The following is a 22,216-nucleotide window of genomic DNA, read 5'->3' on the forward strand; positions in this document are numbered from 1 at the left end:
CTACACTGATTAAAACTTCAAAGCAGCACTATGAGAACCAGGATTCTCTGGTATTCTACATCTCACATACTGACAATCAATGTAATTTTTACCAGGAGCAAATAGCTCAAAAAGGACTGCACAGAATTAACTGGTATTTCCCATTGACAGAAATAAAACAATATACTGAGACCTCAAGCTTATAAACAAATACATACAACTTGTGTACACAACTCAGTCTTAAATTACTGCAACATACAATGGAAAGATTTTCCAGGTCTAAATGCAGAAGTTGCAAGGGGATTAGAAAAGATTTGATTAAGGTAATTCAAGCCATAGAAAGAAGAGCTGCTGAATTATAAGAAGTTATAAGAAGACCTAAAGATGACTTGAATTGTAAGAAGAGTTAATTACAAGATATCAACTTTCCTAGGCTGATTCCAGCTACATGTCCTGACATGACATATCGCCAATGGGGGATTAAAAAAAACAACCTGCAAAGAAAGAGACACTGAGCCACATTCACGTTTTTGGCTCTGTGAAAGTCAATAAAGTTACAACAAATGTAAAGAAAGCCCATTATGTTCAGAACTAAAATCCACAGCAATAATGACACACTGAACATGAACTTCAGTTCAGAGATCACACAGGCAGTGCATAGGGGGATACACAGGGACAGAGCTTCTGCTTGCATAGTGAGCTGCAAGAGTTCATACCAGCTGAGGAGCTATTCCAAAAGCTTCAAGGAAGCTGTTTCCATCACTAAACCAGTTATTAGGGCGGTGTGCTCTGCAGCTTTTTTTAGTAGGTTTCTTCTGCCAAGCCAGAAAGCTGCAGTGTGAGCAGCTGGTACTCCCAGGGCTAGTAACTCCACCACAATTTTATCCTCTAATGCTCAAACTTCCAATGTCTACATTTACATCACAGACCACAGAGGGTAAGTATCATAAGTTCCTTTCCTGTGCCTACAGATTCTTACCCACTAGCTTCACAAAATGACTTTTGTTACAGTGGGATTTATACTGGTGTCCTTGGAAGCAGCAGATGGTCAGGATGAGATGCTTCCATCCACATTTTTCCCTTAGCCTGTGAAATTATCCACAGAGTCCCCTAAACAGCAGAGGCACTTTCTCAGCTTAAGAGCAAAAGCACACTAGTTACAAGATGGGAGAAAACAAGTCAAGCAGTAGTGTCTTTAAAAGGCTCTGGAGTGGGCTGGATTCTATGGTTATGTAAGAGCAAGAAACTGTCTCAATCTGATGTATGAATTAAATGCTGTACCTTATCAACAGGAAATATGAACACATTTCCTTCAATTATTTCCTCTTGCAAATCATTCCCTATAGGTCTAAAAGGAAACAACAGATGCACCCAAACACTTTTTTGATTATTTGTTGGCATGTTCAAAGAAAATGCAAAAACTCTGTTGGGGTTTTGTTGGTTTTTAATACCTCACTATTTAGAAAAGATTTCTTGCTCAGAGTATTTGCAGTACTTTATGAACAGGCTGTATGATCAACTCTACCTGTAAAACAGGGAAGTGAGAAGAAAAGTAAGGGCAGCTTCAGAGTTGTACCCACACTAAGTCATTGTTTTATAGAATCATAGAATAGTTAGGGTTGGAAAGGACCTTAAGATCATCCAGTTCCAACCCCCCTGCCACGGGCAGGGACACCTCACACTAAGCCATGCCACACAAGGCTCTGTCCAACCTGGCCTTGAACACCGCCAGGGATGGAGCATTCACAACCTCCCTGGGCAACCCATTCCAGTGCCTCACCACCCTAACAGTAAAGAATTTCTTCCTTATATCCAATCTAAACTTCCCCTGTTTAAGTTCGAACCCATTACCCCTTGTCCTATCACTGCAGTGATATACTACTATGCCACAATACTAAGCCTCCCCCCAAAATATAAACCCAGCAAGCACATTAATGTGCAGTAGAGTCTTCTGTCCTTTGAATGCTATCTTGTACTGTACGTACAGAAGGGCAGAATCCTGTTAGAGATGTATATGCATTTAAACTGAGGAATCTCTGACACCTCTGATAAATTTCCCAACAGATTTATACATTGCCAATGTGTTTCTTGTATGTGTAAAATATCTACCATCTTGGTTGTGTAACAGGACTCTTCCTTCAGTAATTTGAGGAGGCTTAAGGGCTGACACTCTTGGTTTGAATTGCTGGCTCATGTGTTACCTTCTGTTGGGTTTAATTGCAATGTGTTCTTGCCTAGAATGGCGAGCTTGTGTCAACACAAAACAGGTTCAATGCAAGATTCACAATGAAGTTTGAAACACTCTGTAGTGCAGAAACATTGGAATCTGTGAGCTTGGTTTCAAATCCTTCCAGGGAAATGCTGTCTTGAGAAGTGTGCATCTGGTTTTCTAATCCCACTGAAGTATGAGAGTATTCAGATCAAGCTTAACATTAAGCCCCTTCCCTAACAAGCAGGGCCAGGACCAAGGAAGTTACATTTGCCAACACATCCCCAGGGATTGCAATGCATTTCTGCTGTAAAATCCTCCTGGGTTTTTAACAAAGCTGGTGGGGATGGTGTCAGTTTTAACCTTAAAGGGAAACTAAAAACAAATCTTTGAAGTTTACAATCATGTAAAATACAAATAGCTCAGGGAGTAGCCATTCAAGACAATTCCTCCTCTAATAACACCACGCTGGAGATAGACAAGGCTGACTGCAATTGCAATTACAAGCTGAGAAAACAAACTTCATTTACAGAGTGCAATAAAATCGTGTGAAGATTTCGATACTGATGGAATTTTGGAACCACACAGGAAGAAAATAATCCTGAATGGCATCATAAAGACTTTTTGGTTATCCTTTTAAAACAATCCCTAAAAAGGCAGGCTTGCTTCCACAGAATCCTTTTTAGCCTCATCTTTATTAAATACAGTGGGACATCTCCCACAAGCACAGTTAAAAAAAGCATATTAAGCCTGAAGACAAGTGATGGTCTTTCTCTGCCATGGGAGAAATTTTTCAGTCCAGTAAGTATAACTTCAGAGTGAAATAAACTAATCAGGGCCATGAATCAGTATCACTGGGGAACAACAGGGCTATGCAGAACACGGATCTAAACTGCTATTAACATTAGAAATCCAGCCCTCACACTCTAATTAACATTAGAAATCAGGGCGATCTCACACTTGCTGGTGAAACTCAGTGCCAAATGAGAAGACGCCGAGCGGGGTAGACAATTTTCTGCTGCCCTCTGCAGGGTAGCGTTGGGTATTGACATCTGCAGCTGCAGCCCAGAAGACCCAGAAAGCAACCTGTGCTTTTCCAGAGGAACTTCTAGAATTTACTGGTGTGTTGTTACTTTAACAGTAATCCGTACCCCATCTATATTTATTAATATTGCATTTATAAATGCAAATCAACAATTTTACTCTAGTTGACGAGTCTACTATAGTCATGCTCATAGTTTGTCTTCCCAGATAGAGAAAGAAGCCACTGCATACCCAAACCTGATAAACTGGGCATAGCCAATTCTTGCTTCTATTCCAGGGTCAAGTGCATGTTTTAACTAATGCAAGACTTGAAAAGCTGCACTCTCTGAGAGCCAGTAGCCCACAAAACACATAAACATTTCCTGCAACCTCAACACCAGGCTTACACTCTTTGTTAGGGACTAAAACTTAACAAGAAACTGCAAGGTACCAGATGAAAAGACTCTTCCAAGATCTTGCCCTCATCTGCTCTCAGGAAAAGATTAAGCAAATATCATTGTCATTCACTTGCCCCTTCCAAACTGATGTGTAAATTATTTTGGACTCATACACTGGTAAATATTAATTCCTGGCCTGAGACTAAACAAACATGGGTGCTGTGCTCCAGCATCAGTCTGTGTCAAGCCCATCAAGAAGCTCTTGGGAGATAAGTGAGTAATGAAACATGACCATTAGCAGAACATTACTGTTACTCAGGTGACCAGCCACTCAATCCACTTTCACATTTCATTTGAGAATGTTTCTTTTAACACCAGAGCAAAACCAGAAAGGATATAGACCTAGTCCCAGCTATTGTCTTAGAGACTTCATGGACACATCTTGTGTTCCCATCTCTTCATTTGACACAAACAACAAAACAAATGTATTGGCAGTACCAGGAACCTTAATGCACTACTGCTTGCAGGACAAAGATGGCATAGTGCAAGACACTACATAAATGTAGGTATTTTTTTTTTCATTACATGTCTAATGTCACATGAGAATGTTATAAAGACAACTGTAAGACTGGATAATATGCCCATATACAAGAAGGTCTGATATGGAGAAATCTTTACTGGGAGGCAGTCTCAAGCACTCAGCATTCCTACTGGATGCAGCAGTCCCTACCATTTGTCCACACATGTATCGCATATATGTAATTCCTTTATACTGGAATACACAAAAATAAGCCCAACTCATTCTGTATTTGTCATGGCTTGTTAACACCAGTAGACAGGGAATCACAAACTGCAACACAGAAACACAAGAGAGAAACTGTAATGAGGAAGAGCTTTTAAGGCCATCAGCCATACAAACCATTTGACAGCATGTCCCGAGTTCAGCAGTAGCAGTCATATTTTCTCCTTGGTAGCTGGTGCAGTGCTGTGGTTTGACTTTCAGCCTGGGAACAGTGCTGACAGCACCTGTGTTTGTAGTTACTGCTCAAATGTTTACTCTGGCCAAGGACTTTCTGAGCTTCATGCTCTGCCAGGAAGGAGGGGAAGCCGGGAGGAAGCAGAGACAGGACACGTGACCCAAACTAGGCAAAGAGGTATTCCATACCATAGCACGTCATGCCCAGGATGTAACTGAGAGTTACCTGGAAGGGCTGGAGCTCTGGGGGGTTGGAGGAGGTATTGGTCGGTGCTCGGTCGGGCAGGGTGGGGTGAGTTATCAGTCAGAGGGTGGTGAGGTGTTGTATTCTCTTATTATTTCCTTTATCATTATTATTATTATTGGTGGTAGCAGTAGTGATTTGTGTTATACCTTAGTTATTAAACTGGTCTTATCTCAACCTGTGGGAGCTACATTCTTTGGATTCTCCTCCTCAACTATCCAGGAGTTGGGGGAGCAAGGGGGGAGTGAGTGAACAAACTGTATGGCTGGGTTTAAACACGGCAGTTCTTTTTGGCACCTATCATGGGGCCCGAAGGGCTGAGATAACAACACATCTAAATGGACTTATAGGCACTCATCACAATGCTGATTTATTGGCTCTCAAAGTTGTTTCTCTTGATTTCACAGTTTCAGAATGCTGTAACTTACTTAGGGCATGTACTTGCTGTGTTAGTGTTTATCAAGTGTGGGGCTTGTGCTAAGGTTCTTGTTTCACTGTACTTTATGGCAATGACTTGTAATATGGGAGGGCTCCGGCAGAAGGGCAGGATGGATGTGGCTGTGGCCTTGTACCTGGCTGTCCCACTGCTCTTCACCATCCTTGCCCTTGTCCTCGCCTTCGTCTTCGTGAGGCTATGCAGAGACAAGGAGGAGTGGTCCTGGGAGGCAGCAGCAGCCGAAGCGGCCGGGGAGAGAGGCACCAGGGACCAAGAGGTGGCAGGAGTGGGGCCGGAGCCCGGGAGGGTGCAGCTGCCAGTGGAGGAATGGAAGGAGGCAGTAGCCAAGCAGCGGGAGCAGGTGGCGGAGAAGCCAAGCCCCACGGCCGAGCCCAGCCCCGCAACAGCCGAGAGCATCCCCCAGAAATTGCCCGCCAAGTCCCAGGAGGATGCAGGAGATCACACAGCATTTCCCAGCAAGGCAGAGGAGGAAGATTTGGACTCGGGAAAAGAGAAGCTAGTGGTGGGAGAGATGGTAAGCACGGCAGCTACATCAGCCCCAGTGACAAGTACAGCAGCATCATTTGAGATTTCTGAAGGTTTTGAATGGCCTTTGGGTACCCTTGGGACCTGCCTGCTGATTGTGATGGGGATCAGCATGTTGGCACACACACACAGTGGGTTCTACCCATGACCATTTTGTCTGATCTCAAAAGTTAAGCAGAGTCAGGTTTGGGTCTTGTCTAGGGTTAGACAAATATGTAGGAGCACCTGGAGATTTTCCCCAAGGCTGGACAGTCATGAATGGCAGGGCATGTGGGACAGTATGGGCAAGTATCTGGTCCACTGGGCCCCTCCAGTGCTTTGGAAGCATCAGAGATGGAAGGCAGCTGTACGGAATCCCCAGCAACAAGTTACAGAAACTGCTGACAGGGACGGTGAATTATTTTGAGCCTGGTGGGCCTGTGATACTTCAGGCCATCAGAGCAGAGATGCAACACAAAGATGGACTCATGATCGAGGGGTGGACTTAACAATGGACACTATTGCCCAGGTTATGCACGAGTGTGAACACTGCACACAGCCTCTAATGCTCTGAAAGACTGTCACAAGAGATGGAGCTAGACATCATGGATCAGATGGACTCAGCAGCATTATAGGGACTGGTCCATGCACTAAGATAAGAGTGATGGTATATTGAAAATGTGGGATCTGAGCATGACATGAATGGTATGGAATAAGGGGTGGATATTGTTCTGAGTTCAGCAGTAGCAGTCATTTTTTCTCCTTCTTGGTAGCTGGTGCAGCACTTTCGGCCTGGGAACAGTGTTGATAGCACCTGTGTTTGTAGTTACTGCTCAAATGTTTACTCTGGCCAAGGACTTTCTGAGCTTCATGCTCTGCCAGGGAGGAGGGGAGGCCAGGAGGAAGCAGAGACAGGACACGTGACCCAAACTAGGCAAAGAGGTATTGCATATCACAGCACGTCATGCCCAGGATGTAACTGAGAGTTACCTGGAAGGGCTGGAGCTCTGGGGGGTTGGAGGAGGTATTGGTTGGTGCTCGGTCGGGCAGGGTGGGGTGAGTTATTGGTCAGAGGGTGGTGAGGTGTTGTATTCTCTTCACCTGTTATTTCCTTTATCAATATTATTATTATTGGTGGTAGTAGTGATTTGTGTTATACCTTAGTTATTAAACTGGTCTTATCTCAACCTGTGGGAGCTACATTCTTTGGATTCTCCTCCCCAACTCTCCGGGAGTTGGGGGAGCAAGGGGGGAGTGAGTGAACGAGCTCTGTGGCTGGGTTTAAACCATGACACAACATCAAATGGAAAGGAAACTACAAGTTACATAGACACACAGGAATCAGTATGTCAAAACTGACAAAGCCTGGCAGAGAAACTGAAGTTTTTAAGTTAAACGTTTCCTCTCAAGAAATTAATTGGCAGCAACACAGATACATATATATAACAAACAGAATTCCAGAAGTGCACTGACTCCTTACAGCTAGCACCCACACTCTCATTTCCAGAGGTCAAGTGCGGTCAATTTATAACAACAGATGCAGTCTAAACAAAACTTCAGAGATGGCGAGTTCATTTCTGTCCTTATGCAGAACTCTGCAAGCAAACCAAAGGACTTGATATGACTCAATCAGTGAGGAACATAATCCAACTCAAAAGCCAAACTTAGTTCTGACCACAGTCAACCTCATTCATCGGCATCATCAAACTGGCCAGTCTCAGTCATTCTAAATGGTGGCGTAAAAGCAAGAGAAGCTGCATGGTGACAGCCTGGGATGTAAAACTCTTGCCATGAGTATGAGGCCAAAGGATTATTTTCCTGAAAGCTTCCACAGTGGAAATCATCAGCATCTAAAGAAGATTAAAGAAAAGATTTAATGCATGGGAGATACTGAAGAGAACTGGTGATACGGTGCAGCAGATTACTTTGCAGGTCTACAGCACCTTGCAGTGAACCATTTCAATTTGATCTGCCAGCACTCATGAATTAGACCTACAAACAAAGCAAACAGACGAATTTGGCAACATCTTCAATCTAAGGAAAGGTCTTTCCACAGAGACAGTTTTCCCGAAAGCTCAGTGTTATATCTGGTTTCAGAACATCCAACACAGCTCTTACAGTGCATGCAGTTCTACATTTTCTCCAGGTATAAAAGGCTCACAAAATAACTACTTTTATTTACCTTCCTCCCTCCCGCTGTCCCCATCACCACATCCCCATTAGGAGCCCTCCAAACCCTTTAAGAACTGTGTCACTGGACAGCATGGAAGAGTGGGGTTCTGTAAAAGCTAGCTGCAAATAATAACATTTCCACTCAGCTAGAATTAAGCCAAATAACCAACTTAGCACAAAAACAAGGTAAAGTCCTTCACAGAAGAAAAAGATTTCCAGCCAGCAGACACTGAAAAGGACTGAGCAAATAAAGAGCCCCGAGTGTGAGGCAGCAGAGGCCCCAGCACAGTATATCCCCATGCCCACCTTCCAGCAGCACTGTCAAACAAGCCATCAAAGAAAACAGGTTTTAAAAGCTTGTAAAAACCCATTAAATGGCCAACCAAGGAGAGTTTGACTTGTGGCAGTTAACAAACTCAGGCACTTGTACTCATTATCCTTCCCGAGCACCTGGATCCCATCATCACAGCTGCCGTAGTTTGTAACAATTTGAGAGCACAAGCTACAGGCAGGGATGAGTTAGATAAAGGAAAATAAGAGAAATTGTGATAATTGCAGTAGGAAAAAAAAAACCACACAAAACTCAAAATATTCCATAAATTTGAGCAGATGAAAGATTACGAGGAAAGCCCAGGATGGAAGAAAGGGAAACATCTGAAAAAGTAACAGTCTTTTTCTCAGATTATCCAGTGTGAAAAACTACTACTGTTTCCATTCTAAAATCAGAATGATTTTAAAGAAAGGTTGCAAAAACTTTCCCACTTCCTTCTGTTATCAAACAATGGAACTTGAACAAAACAGCCATTTCCGGACTTAGAATAAACTGCAAATTGATAGTTCCTGAGTAAAGAAAAGAGTGTTTGTATTAATCACAAAAGATGCACATTAATGAGAAGAAAATGGAAATGGTACTATTCTGTGCCAACAAACCCACAGCGGGTTATCAGCCACTGCTGGCTAAACTCTATTCACTTGCTCTATCCCAAAACACAGCCTCACAAATGGAAGACTGAGACTCCAGTTCAACATGAGGCACTGTAAAACAGTTTACAAAGGGGAGGATTAATACAGCCCTAGATACAGATGAAACTGCTTCCATCCAATGCCACCTTTGTGCACGGACTGATCACAGGCACAACCACTTAAGAGGATCAAGCTTCAAGAAACAGTAAAAACAAACACCCTAAAAGATTCCCCAAGCCTACAGCAAAAGCAACAAGAAGCCAGACTCAGAGACTAAGCACTTGTACTGGTTCCCCCCATAGAAATCCATGCTGCAGAGGTACATTATGGTGTAGAGTCTGGATAGAATTTCTTCAAGGAAGAATTGCTTTTACACAAAAAAAAAATGTAGATTCCTCCATGTACCCTTCTCTTTTGCTTCATAATAATAAAAGATACTATACTGAGACCTAGGTTCTCCAGAGAAATTCAATACACACATACAATTAACTCTTTCTTCCCATTCCACTCCCTAAGAATTCTATTGCTCAAGCACGAATTTCACGCTAATTTCACAACACTGCCTTTAGAGCCTGTATTTGACACCAAAATTATTCATTACAAATCCATGAGGCAAACAAGAAAGAGCCTTCTCCTCCTGCAAAGAGCCTTCTGCTGATCACATACTATCGGAAACTCAAAATGAAGCACCAGTAAATTTGTACTTACCATATGGATTACAATCCTCCAACTCTTTATCCCAGTCTTCCACCTCGTGCACAGCAGCAGTTTGCAGCTCTGGATAAGTTGCAGTCACAGACATACTGGACAATTCTCCATCCAAGTCTTCCAGGTCAGAATGTGCATGAAAAGTGCGAGCAGGGGAGCTGCCAGTATCACTTTCATTGTGAGAGGTATGAGAGAATTCACCTTCTTCAGACTCACTATCAAGAACACCTGGAATATTCTTCAGCAAACATTCTAAAAATTAAAGAGGAATTAAACAGGAACAATTAAATGCTTAGCATGCAATAATTCAGACAGGTCTATAAATGCACTTTCTGACTAATGCAATCATAATATATGCAGTTTCTTAGATAGGTAATATCATCACACTTCTGTTCCAGATGCTTGGGAACACTGGATGTATTGCATCAACAGTAGCCTAAGTCAGGATTTTCCACAGACTCTTATTGAAATACAACTCTTTAAAACAGGGCAAAGGAACCAGCAGCCTTTATCACCACATTCACCTTCTGGTAGTTAAAACAAAAACACAGGTATGCTGAAAAAACACAGCTCTGGTTTTGGTTTGGATTTTGTGGTTGGTTTGGTTATGGGTTTGGGTTTATTTTTAATATATACAAAGATTTTTTAGCAGTATTAATCACTCTTACACCTAGGCATACACTGATTCTTTACATACAAATTATTTAGTGCAGTAACTGAAGAGGCATTTCCCATGCATCACCAAAAAACCTTACGCATGCTCTTTTAGGTGTATTTCCTCAAGCACAGTGTAACTTTACTCACCTGCTTTGTTTTGTCCTACTATTTTAGGCTTCCAGGTCATGGTTTCTCTCTCATTTTGGAGCCGTTCCTCTTCAAAGCTTTCAGGCTCAATGGCACCTGCCATCACCTACAACACAGTTGAAAGGAATCCACTAGCACCTTTGATTCCTCCCCAGGCCTGTGGGCTTCTACTGCAGTTAAATATTTCTGAGCCCTTGAGCCTTGCTGTTTGTTCCCTTGATGAATCAGAGGTTTTAAACCAGGTTTTAAAAGGCTTTCCATTCACAAAGCAAACCCGCAAAAGGATGGCTCCCGCTACTGCCATCAGTCACCCCAGGCGCAGCCTCCTCCCTCACAGCCATGACTGCGCTGCCATTTTGGGAGCAGGTCCCAAATCTGACCCAAAATGCACCCATTTGCCAACAGCAGCAGGCTGTGTAAGTTACAAAGGTAATAATACACAAGGAGTGGAATGGGTACAAGCACCAAAGATTATGAATCCCACCTTCCAGGAGCCAACCTGCCAAGGAGACAGGACAGGCACAGATCCTCCCACAGCCGCCTGAGGGGCTAAAAATGGCGGCCGCGCAGCCGGAGAGCACAAGGTCAGACCTCAGCGGTGCCCTGAGGCGGAGGCAGGGGAAGGTGCTTTATCCCCCCCGCAGCAAAGGTGGGTTCCAGCCGAGGCCGGACCCGCCGCCAGGAGGGACCTGACAGGGATACCCACCACGAACAACGGCGAAGCACCACGTCCGTCGAGAAACCCACACCAGCGAGTCCCGCTGCCCGCCCCGCCCCACAGCGGGAGCCTGCGGCCGGCCCCGCCGTGAGGCGTCCGTTGGTGCCGTCAGCAGCACCTGCGCCTCAGGCCACGGCCGGGCGGGCGGCCTGCGAGGAAGGGCGGCCTGCGAGGAAGGGCGGCTGCGCCTCGGCACCGGCCGGGAAGGCGGCTGGAAGTGAGGCGCCGAGGGACCCCCATCCCGTCAGGGTCGGTGTGCAGCGCTGCGGCCTCCCGTGTCCCGCTCCAGCGCAGAACCCGCGGCCTGTGCTGCTCGCACACACGGTGCAGAACCGCATTGCTGCTGGAGACGGTGCACAGCGAGGAAAACACTGGCCAGAGGGCGAAACACCGGGAGGAAGAAGAAGTACTCAGGAGCGGTGAGAAAGCGCCTGTGCGCTCACAAAGGTGGAGGTAAAAGAGCGATGCCCCTGCAGGCTCTGGGCCTTTGTAATCTTGGCAACAGATAACCCCCTCCTGCAGGCCTCGTGCTGGAAGTGTGCGCTGAGGTGGGAACTGCACCAGCGGGCGTCAGCCAGAGATGCTCTTAGGAAACATGGCTCAAGGGTGCTGCAGGTAGAGTGAAGTGGCAAAGCTCCTAAGGAAACAGCCTTCATCAAGAGCCCGCTTTCAGAAGCAGTGGTTATCGGCTTTGTTGGACTGCAAACAAAACACCAACCAACCAAAACAAATTCCTCCACATGTTTTGGACTGATGTGTGACTGTGAAGAAGGAGGACAAGTGGTTCAAGGGAAGGAATAACATAATAAAGAGCAGACAGGATATAAAAGCAGTGATTACTGGGGAAGGAGTTGGGGAAAGTAGGATGCCAGACACGAGGCATCTGAGAACTAGTGGGGAGATAGAAGATGGCCTTTTGAAAAGAGGATTACAGATGACTTCAAGGCTCAGAAACACCACTGTGATTTTAGAGATCACTTCTCCAGTGTTCCACTTTCCATTATTCAGCTTAGTAAGATACAAAGATCTCTCACAGGTGCAGTTTCCGTGGGTTTGGGTTGGACTTTTTTGCACATTAAGCTTTGCAATGTAAAAGCTGATGCATTGTGGCTGTTCTGTCTGAAGGTTTAGGCAGGAGGAAGAATTTGCTCTCAGAACTCTCAACGAAAAACACCTTCAGAGGCACCTTTGTTTTCTCCTCTAAGTGTGAACTTGCCCCTGGCAGCAACACCAGAAACAACTGCAATGTTTTTTCACATATGTAAGAATGTAAAATTACATTTTAATGAGATCCTGGAACATATTTATTTTTGTACAAAGTTCTTAAAAAAATGTACACTATCATGAACTATTCATAATGTTTCATAATGGTCATAAATGTCCAGTTTGCAATAAAGTGTATTTGGAAACAAAGTCTTCCACCAGGTCCCCCTGCAACATCTTCATAGCTCGCCAGTGAATGCTCCCACAGTTTTCTGGTTTGCCTTGGGGATGATTTAACTCCTCTTTGATATAATCCAGCCAGAGATCTTTAACAGAAAAAGAAGTTCTGGTTATGTTTTGATTGGTATGAACAAACATACCAAACCTGACCTAGAAACGTTCTGCAAGTGTCCTTTATGTTAAAGCAATGAGGTTTACTTTGGGAAACCACACCCCCTGCCCTTGAGGACCAAAGCCTGGGCTCTATTTCCAGTGCAACAGTGATGTCTTAAAAATAATGCTGCAATAATTGAGCTGTTTACTTTCCTAAAAGGAATACTGCAGAAATCTTGATTAGAAAAACACAGCCCCATAGTGTTTGCAAACCCAAATTCAAGGTGGTATCACCTCCCTGCCAGCCAGAGTCAAAACTCTGTTTGCCCGTAGTTCAGCTGAAGCCATCCCACTGTGAACAGCAACCCTAGGCTGACAGTGAAGGGTCACTGCAGAGTGTCATGCTCTTAATGGCACAGAAGCGACAGGCTCCACTCTGCTCAGCAGCAATCACAAGGGCAGAACAAGCAGCTAACTTTTGAAATGGATGGAAATAAAAGCAGCAGCATGGAATGAATACATAAATAAATAAAAACCCCTTACCAGAACCTGTTGAACCAAACTCTCTCAAGGCACGTTCATAGTATTCTCTCAGATGGAGCATTTTGCAGGATTCCTAACAAAGGAAGGTATAAAAAGGCCATTTATTTTGTACAGAAGTGAATCTGCAGCTTGATTAGACTCATACAAAGAAAAAGAGTCACGGTAATTACACGCGCACACGCACACTGCCAAAGATTAGTTACCATGGAACTTGGCTTTGTGTTCAATGCTATGAATCAGCTTCAGAAAACAAATATGAACTGATCACAAACTAATGACACAACCCATAAGCACTCTATTTCCTATTTAAATCCAACATCAGACACGTATTTTACAAGTACAAGCCATTAATTAGAAACTTACTTGCTCCTTTTCTATTTGGATCATCTTCTTGAAGAAGTCAAGTGAAAGTGGCCGGTTTTCACACAGGCTGAAGTACAAACACAAATAACTTTAGAATTCAAGCCTTTTAACACCTGCACTAGAACATTCAGGTTTGAAGATCTTCTTTGTCACCTGGTAAAGACTTTTTTCACTTTCTTATAACCACCATTTCTGTAAGTCCAGTCAAGATACATTTCTTTCATAGTCGTGGATTCTGCAGGAGTTGTGGCCTGTAAGGATCTCTGCAAGTTTAAAAGGAAGAAAGAAGCTACAATTAAAAGGCTTATAAGCCTATGTCCAACTGGTTTTTGGTAACATACATAGCTTTTAGTTGAAATTCTATCATTTGTTATGTGTTCCATCCACACCCATTGTTCCCGATTATTTACACACTGACATAAAAAGTAGACTTCTATCAGCTAAGTACCTGATAGAGAGCTTCTGTGTCCTCCTTGCTGTTTGTGGCTTCACTCCATTCCACCCAGAGGGTCCATAACGGCAAAGCACCCTGAAAGGTAAGCAGGAGGAGAATCAAATATCAGAGGTTTCCCTCCCAAGACTAATACATGCACGTCAATAAAACCAGCACAGACCTGAGATTTCACGTGCTTAATAGCTTCTTCAAAACACTGGGTCACATCATCACACTTCAGCTGGATCAGCACCTGCAGCCTCATCTGCCAAGTTTCCACTGAGTGGCTGAAGCGCTTAGTTGCAGCCGCTGCCACCTCTGTGGCCTTCTCAAATTGGCTGGACTCCAGTAATAGTTGAACCTAAAACCCAGCAGATACAGCTGATCACCACAAGACAAGACATTTTCAATACCTTGTTAAAAAGCAAGGTCTTGAATGCAATACTGCCCACCCTTCTATCTACTCAACATGGTAAAGGCAGAGATGTAAGTAATGCAGGACAATATCACAAGCTATTTTTCTGTCTGCTCTTACCCACTGCTTATAGAGTGCTTCTGACAGCAAACTGGACTCATGGGCTTTGTTGAACACACTCAGTGTCCTCTCCAGCCTCTAGAACCAACAGAGAAGAAAATGTAAACATAGATGATTCCTGCATACACCAGATCCTAGCATTACAAGAAGTCCATAAGATTTTATGTATCAACACATCATTGAAATACAGTAAATTATATATCTAATGCCTTAAGTATCTGCATACATTCCAAGATAAGGGGGATATCTGAGCATTTGAATTACATCTCTTCCTTAAGGAGTGAAAGAACAACATAGCAATGTTCTTTTACTGTATTAAAAGGGAACCAAACTGCCAAAGATCATTAGTTAATGGTCTGAGACGCACCCAAGCACAGATGTGTAATTAAGGTGCTCACATGCCAGCACCCGACTTAGCTTGGACTCATTTCCAAGAGTCCTTTTAATTCATCCTCTTCTCTGAACACAGATTTGCAGGACTTTCAGTGAACACGGACACATTTGCACTCTTAACCTTCACCCAAAGGGGTCACTGTACTTTACTGATAAGGCTGGTTTATATCAGGTTATTCATGTTCAGGCAGGCCACATGTGAGCCTATCAATAGAAGGGATCCCCTCTGATGGGGACTAAATGATTTTTAATGATGGCCACAGCTATTTCTGATAAAATGTCAGAATACCTCTGCTTTGTCTGACAGATTACAGAATTCAGTCAAAATAGGGATGATCTGTTATTATAATATCCTAATAAGCTATTACCTTTTGCTTTAATCCTTGACTGTTGGTTTTTCTGTTGTATCTCTCTAAGCAAAAAGTGATGTAGCATTTCCACATGTCCTCTGGAGAATCAAAGACATAATGTCACACTTTACAGAATCACAAGAGTAAGCACAAATATCTGTCTAAAAGGAATACAGAGAATCCAAGCCCTAAGTGTTAATGCCAACTTTTATAATACAGCATTTTAAAACAGAGACCCCACATCCAAAACATGAACATTTTTAAATGGCTTCCTAGTGTAAGCTGCAGACAGTAACTCTTTATAAAGAGCTGAGGCTTCAGCACATGGCTGTCAGAACTGATGCTCAGTGCACCCTTTGCCTGCAGTTCTCAATGCATCTCTGCAAGAGAGAGGACACTCACAGACAGCTGAGAAAAATCCTTGTTTGTCTGCCTGACTTTAGGGCCACAAATATTGTCAGAGAAATGGAGCCCCTCTCCTGTGAGGAGAAGCTGAGAGTTGGGGCTGTCAGCCTGGAGAAGAGAAGGCTCTGGGGACACCCTGTTGCAGTCTTTCAGTACTTAAAGCTTGTAAGAAAGATAGGGACAGACTTTATAGCAGGGCCTGTTGCAACAGGACAAGGGGTAATGATTTTAGACTAAAGAAGGGCAGATTCAGTATAGGGTACGCTCAAGTAACAGGAAAACATGTTAAAATGCAGTCACTTCTCACCTGTTGGCACTGCTCCCACTGCCTCTTCAAAGACCACAGAGCACCGTTCCTCTCTCTGGGTCATTTCAGTGATTTTCATCTGCTTTGTGGTTTGTTCTGTGGACTGCTTGGACTCCATCTCGAGCTCACGACGGGCCATGTAGTCCCATGTAAGTGGATCATCAGCATACCTGGTCTGTAAACTGAACACACCTTGTCTGTAACAGCCCTCAACCACCATTCTTCTTTTGCTTAGAAGGGCTGTTGTATTTGTATAGAAATGTATTTGGTTTCTAAGTAACCAAATGCCAGAGAGAAAAAACATTTTACCTTCCCATAAGAGACAAAATATAAGCCTATTTTGGGGTTTTATTTAATATGGATGTTCTCCAGTAATAGAATGAACTGGACAGGAAGCTTTTGAGAGAGATCTTTTAAGAGAGGAACAAGCGGAGATACTGAAGATGAAGGAGAACCACAAAGTACACTAGGAAAAGCCACAGTTCCTGCAGTCAATTCACGGAAAAGGATGCAGTAGTTACTTAGTGACAACTATATTTTATCTAAGTTTTTCTGAGCAGCTTCTCAAAGCCCTTCTGAAGTTATACACAAGCACCCTTTTCTAACAAGCATGCTTGCCTCACGTTTTGTTTTTGTTAAAGCATTTCCTAGAGGCCTTAACATTCTATTTCTCTAAAGGAACAGCTTTTAGGTGTTAACCTGCCAGGCCACTATCAACTGGCAAAGTTATGCAAAGTATTTGTTAAAAAACAAATGAAAATGAAATAAAAATACCCACAGGACAAAGTCAAACCTCACCTTTCCAAGATTTCTTTTTGTAAATCTTGGGTAAAATCAAAGAGCTTTGCAATGGAAAGCACAGCCAGATGGAACTCAGCACCTGCATTTCAAGAGGAACAACAAGAAAATAGTATCAAATTGTTATTATTCCATAGAATTCTGAAATTTTACCAAGCCTGGTTAATTTAAAGTGATTTAACCTGGTTTATATTTAGTCTGAATTCTTACCTCTTTGTCGTAAGTGCTGATTAGTTGTGATCTAATGTGCAGTAAACAACAAAGCAAAAAAGGTGTAATTCTGAACTGCCCTCCCCTTGGTGTTCTGAAACAAACAAGACTGGAGGCTGCAAACCCAGCATCTATGTCACTTCAGCCCAAAAGCCTGCAGAAAAGCTGTGAAAATCAGAACTATCAGCACTACCAATTTATATTTTGGCATTATCTAGGTTGTGCTGAAAAAACAGTATATTTGAAAATGTATCTTAGTGTGTACACCGGAGCTAAGTCTATCTGTATTACCCACTAGAGAGCTGAGATAAAGGTGACAATTTTCCTAACAAATAAGTAAAAGAAACATTAAATCACCTTTAATTTTCTGAGCAGCATCCCTGAAGATTATGCGAGCCATCTCCCCATTGAGAATCTCTTCAGGATAACTGAATTCCCCCTGTAATATCAAGCATAACATCACTGAAAAAATTGGTTTCCTTTCAGTTACCATTTTTGCAGACATGAAAAAAACATGAGATATTAATGTTTTTCTTTATCTAATCTGCATAACTGTGAAGAAGTACAAGACAGTACATTTAACTATTCCTTTTCAGAAATTACTCATAACTTTCCAACTGTGGAATGTAACAAAGGACTTTATAAATGTAAAGAAAAATCACTGTATGAAGTATTTGAGCTGAGCATCAGCAAACACTTGAAAAGCTTAACACAGGCACAATACAGGAACAAAAGCTTTCCCTGAGCTGTTGTCAAACAAGCCATAAATACAGAGTCCTTAGAACTGCACATTCACGTGTGAACCTACCAAGTTCATCTTTGCTTGTTCAAATACTTTCTTTTCCTTCCTCTGTTTTTCAGCATTCATCAGCTCCATTCTGAAATACTGCCAGAGAGAGAATAAAATCAAATGATTGTGGGGGTGGTGATAAATCATAAACCATCTGAGCCCCAAAATGTGGTAAAGCAAACTCTGAGGAGTTACAAATCAGACTTTGCCAACACCCCGCGTATGTCCAAGAGCCTCAGTTTCTGAAGGTCTGTGCATCCAGGTATGTGCCCTACAGATTTACTCTGAAATTTTCCACATGCAGAAACTAACACTTTTTAGTCATTCTTTAAACCTTAACTTGCCCTCAAAAACCCCCATGTTCCCTAGCAAAGGCTGGGGGAGGCAGATCTAATCTAGAGAACGCCTAGCAGACCTTACAGTACTTTAGAAGGGAATTCTGACATTTACCTATAAGCAGTGTAAACCCTTCACTTTGCATACATAAACATAGGATTTGCTAAACTGAAAATTGGTACCAGGACAAAGTTTGGGGTTAGTTGCTTTGGTTTATCTTTTTTTTTTTACAACATTCACAAGTGATGAGAGAACAGATTTTTTCCAGTTTTCTCAGACTGATCTCAGATATGCTGGACTCATTTGCTCTCATCGATCAAATAACTGGTCATTGAAGAAAACCAGAACTCACCTCTTGGTAAAGTTTTGGGCACTCTGGATGGAAGCGCAGAGCACGAAGGAACAAATGCCTTGCACTTTCTGATGAGAGTCGTGTCTCCATTTCCCATTTTGCTGCCATAATCCACAGTGCTGCAATAGGTAATACAAATGAATTCATTCTAAGGCAAAGCAAATGGCTGGTCACGAGAACCTCTTTTAAAGCTGCTCTCCAGCTTGGTTTTGTTTGATGCACCCACCCCAAGAAAATTCATAAGCTCAGCTACAGACTAAGACTGATTATCTCCCATGTAAAACCAAGTTAAAGGACAGATCTAAGCAGCGAGGCAGATACAGGAAGTTTACTCTTGAATAGCTACAGATCCAGTGATTTATAATGATGCCTTCAAAACCCAAAAAGCAGTTCAACATCTCCCATCTCCAAAACATTTAGCTAGACCTCAGTCTAGCTAGGAAGTGGTCACTCAGACCGTGAAGCCTCCTATGTCACATCCCCTTTTGATTGCTCAGTACAACACCCATCGGAGTTTTTCTGAAGCAGCAGCAAGGCAAAGAAAGCAGAGCAGGAACTTCTACCCTAGCCGCTTGAACTAAGCCCTATAAGAATTTAGACCTGCACCATACCATCTATACTGAGACATTTATGTAGTACTTGTTTTATTTTACCTGGTTTATCGGGATGAATGGCCAGCAGGGAAGAGAACACCTTGCTAAGCTCATGTTTTGCATTCTGTAAAAGAAGTTTTGTTTTACTCACTCTAGTAACATCCAACCACCAGCACCAAGGTTTCATTATGAAAGGTTACAAGTTGTAATGCAACTGTAGTGGAAAAGACACTTCTCTGCCACTTTATCTTCAGTAGTAAGTTTCTCATTTTTGTTCAATACTGACCAGCTTTCAAATGTTACCAGGCTTGATCAGCACAGTTAACTCAAACCTTTATCAACTACATAGCTAACGCCAATGTGCCCTAAGCCACAAACATACAGTCTCACTGACTACTTTCGAGGTAAAGACTGTACTTCTTACTTTGGCTGCTTGGCATTACTCTGACAGGGTCAACTTCTTCAGCACAGGACAATGACAGAATGTTAATCATAACCTGAAGACTTGCACAGGTAAGTTTACAAAGTACTGAATTGCCAGAATTGTACTTTTCAGCACAGAAGAAATATAAGAAATGTTTGGAACAAAATCACAATTCATGGACAGGTGATCCAGTCATTCCAGCAAAGGTATAACCAATATTAAAAGTATATCCAAATACAAATCCAATATTCAGCTTCTCCCAGACCAAACAGTACTCCAGATTCAATGCACTCAGCTTCACCCGTCACCTGCAATACTAATTCATTCCAAGTCAAATTCTACATTTACACACATCAGTGAAAATCCCAGGCAGCTCCAATACTACTGTCAAAATTACTTCAGTATTACAGCATGTGGCAGTAAAGTCTGTACCCCTGTCATGGAATGCAAGCTCCAGACACCTGATTAAGCACCAGTCCATCACCTTCATTCAGATAAAACCAGCATTTTTAAAACTCACCCACTCTTTGCAAAATGCAACGTGTGAAAGCCAAAGCTGGACATCTTCCTGTTGGAAATGCAAGGGGAAGAGAATCAACCTTACAATAAGGCAAGCACAAAATCAGTTGCACATTGACAAGCAAACAATATGCCCTTGGTCTGATGACTTGGCGTACAGATAGAAGGAATTCTGAATGTCAAATCCGCTTTTTTCCCCACAGATCTTCAAATTTCACCAGAACATACCAAGCAAAAAACCTCATCTGAAGACACTGCCTCTAAGCCTCTCCAATCAAATCTATGTTACACTGAACCCGATACAGAGCTCACTGTAAGGTGTCCTGAGATACACATGTATCAAGACAAGCTTTTCCTGAAGCAGCTGAAAGTTTTCCCTCATTCTGTTTCTAAACCTTGCAAACAGACAGACCAAACTCACACTGCAGTATGTGCCCTAGACAGTTGAGAACTAATGACCTGGGAAGGATAAAATATTGTTTATACATGAAAAATGTTTATCCCAAACGAATTATCTCCTTCTAGGGCACTGCGAACTGTAAGACCAAACACCCACTTAGTTTTTCTTCTACATTATATATTGCTGCACATATAAGTGGCAGTAACAAGGTGATCATTTTACACACCAGAAAGGCATTTTTCAATCTACCAATACAAATCAACAAACTCACTTTCCATTTTCCTGTAGCACGCCTGAACAGGCAATGGACTCTGTGCAGAATAGAGTGCTCAATTTCATCCTTCTTAAATGAATACCCAATGCGCTAGGAGGCAAAAAGGAAGTATTAGTTTTACTGCAATAGCAAATTTGACATATTTTGTAGAGTGAATAACTGACAAACTTACTGCTCTTCTCTTCTTGATCAGCTCCAGCAGATTAACTTCATACTAGAATAGGGAGGAAAAAAAACAAAACATTTAAAAGCAAATGTGGAAATGCATAAGAATAAGGCAAAAACTACAGATCAAGATTTTTACAGCTAATCAGGTGGGCAATAAAATTCCACCCAGGAAACATAAGACTGACTGAAATTGGGTACTTGTACTGCGCATGGCATTTCAGACTTGAGCTATTAGCACCTTATATTCCTTGAGTCACAATGCACAAGCCAACCTTGTAACACTGCAAGAAATTAATTACACTGAACTGCAATCTGCACATCACATCAGGGAACTGGGATTTCTGCATCCCTGCAGAGAAAAGAAGCTACGGAAAAGCCACCACAAGAAAGACTCCCTCATCCCAAACTCAGGCACCAACTCCTGGCTCTGCTGCATGTTCTCGTGTACCCTGATTAAGAGCCTGTGCTAATAAACGACTTCCAAGGGAGCACCGGGGCCCCGCTCCCTACGTGGATGACTACAAGACCCCTTCACTTCTAACTGTGCTGGATCTCCCCCGCGGGTCCGCACGCCCTGCTCTCAGCAAAGCCTACCTGAATGTAAGTAATGAAGTCCTCTTTCCGCAGCGCTCGCCGCTGTATCTTGTACTCCAGAGCCGAGGCCTTCCTCAGGACGGCCCTGCGGAAAGGGGCCATGAGCGAGCGCACCCGGCCCGGCCGCGCCGCCATCGCCCGCTCCCAGTGTCCGTGCAGGCGGTGCCGCCGCCTCCGGCTCACCTGACTTCCTTCCGCGTGAAGAGCCCGACCCGCTCCAGCTGCTCCAGCTCCGGGATCCGGTCCTCCAGCCGCTGCTCCACGCGCTCCGCCATGGCTCCGGTACCGCACGGGCCTCACGCGTGCGGCCGCACCGCCGCCGCCGGCCTTCCGGGGCGGGCCCGCGCCGCTCTGCCGCCCCCTGCTGGCTGCGCTGCCCGTTCGCCGGGTGCAGGTGCCAGCGGTGAGCGGCGTGTGCGGGCACATGGCCGTGGGTGGGATTCCTACCGGGATAAACCTCTCGTCCAGGAGTCCACGGGACTTTAATTCTGGGATTAGTAACAACATTGAGTCCAGAGGAGGCCACAGAGATGCCCTGAGGGCTGCAATACCTCTGCTATGGAGACAAACTGAGAGGAGAAAGCTCCAGGAGACCTTAGAGCAGCTCCCAATGCCTAAAGGGCTGACAGCAAAGCTGTAGAGGGGCTTTTGACAGGGACATCTAGGGACAGGACAAGGGGAATGGCTTTAAAATGACAGAGGGGAGAGTGAGATCGGACATCAGGATGATGTTCCTAT

The 22,216-nt window shown here is 43.4% G+C and overlaps 2 protein-coding genes across 2 annotated transcripts; both read right to left on the reverse strand.

Annotated features, from left to right (window-relative positions):
• Positions 1-7,476: 7,476 nt before the first annotated feature.
• COPRS (coordinator of PRMT5 and differentiation stimulator) lies at positions 7,477-10,540 on the reverse strand. The gene is made up of 3 exons (XM_005146186.2): positions 10,438-10,540; positions 9,634-9,885; positions 7,477-7,640 (listed from the first exon to the last, which is right to left on the reverse strand). Exons 1-3 carry the CDS (start codon positions 10,538-10,540, stop codon positions 7,477-7,479), a joined length of 519 nt encoding a protein of 172 aa, XP_005146243.2.
• A 1,863-nt stretch (positions 10,541-12,403) lies between these two features.
• Positions 12,404-21,894, reverse strand: UTP6 (UTP6 small subunit processome component). Its single transcript, XM_034067865.1, has 19 exons — positions 21,662-21,894; positions 21,479-21,563; positions 20,889-20,930; positions 20,714-20,806; positions 20,044-20,091; positions 19,160-19,223; positions 18,507-18,625; positions 17,837-17,914; positions 17,386-17,467; positions 16,819-16,900; positions 16,021-16,202; positions 15,327-15,406; positions 14,566-14,643; positions 14,212-14,391; positions 14,046-14,126; positions 13,751-13,860; positions 13,598-13,664; positions 13,235-13,307; positions 12,404-12,684 (listed from the first exon to the last, which is right to left on the reverse strand). Exons 1-19 carry the CDS (start codon positions 21,751-21,753, stop codon positions 12,527-12,529), a joined length of 1,794 nt encoding a protein of 597 aa, XP_033923756.1. The 5' UTR covers positions 21,754-21,894; the 3' UTR covers positions 12,404-12,526.
• Positions 21,895-22,216: the final 322 nt, after the last annotated feature.

Source organism: Melopsittacus undulatus, chromosome 11 (assembly GCF_012275295.1).
Source record: "Melopsittacus undulatus isolate bMelUnd1 chromosome 11, bMelUnd1.mat.Z, whole genome shotgun sequence".
Classification (NCBI taxonomy): domain Eukaryota; kingdom Metazoa; phylum Chordata; class Aves; order Psittaciformes; family Psittaculidae; genus Melopsittacus; species Melopsittacus undulatus.

What these genes read in the sequence shown, in the direction of transcription:
- COPRS (XM_005146186.2), bottom strand. Translation starts at nt 10,540, where the DNA reads ATGGCAGGTGCCATTGAGCCTGAAAGCTTTGAAGAGGAACGGCTCCAA. An exon ending in AGTAGGACAAAACAAAGCAG is followed by an intron (nt 9,886 to 10,437) that starts GTGAGTAAAGTT and finishes TTTAATTTTTAG; the next exon opens with AATGTTTGCTGAAGAATATT. An exon ending in GGAGGATTGTAATCCATATG is followed by an intron (nt 7,641 to 9,633) that starts GTAAGTACAAAT and finishes AATCTTCTTTAG; the next exon opens with ATGCTGATGATTTCCACTGT.
- UTP6 (XM_034067865.1), bottom strand. Translation starts at nt 21,753, where the DNA reads ATGGCGGAGCGCGTGGAGCAGCGGCTGGAGGACCGGATCCCGGAGCTG. An exon ending in TTCACGCGGAAGGAAGTCAG is followed by an intron (nt 21,564 to 21,661) that starts GTGAGCCGGAGG and finishes CCCTTTCCGCAG; the next exon opens with GGCCGTCCTGAGGAAGGCCT. An exon ending in GTGAAAAAAGTCTTTACCAG is followed by an intron (nt 13,665 to 13,750) that starts GTGACAAAGAAG and finishes TTTGTACTTCAG; the next exon opens with CCTGTGTGAAAACCGGCCAC.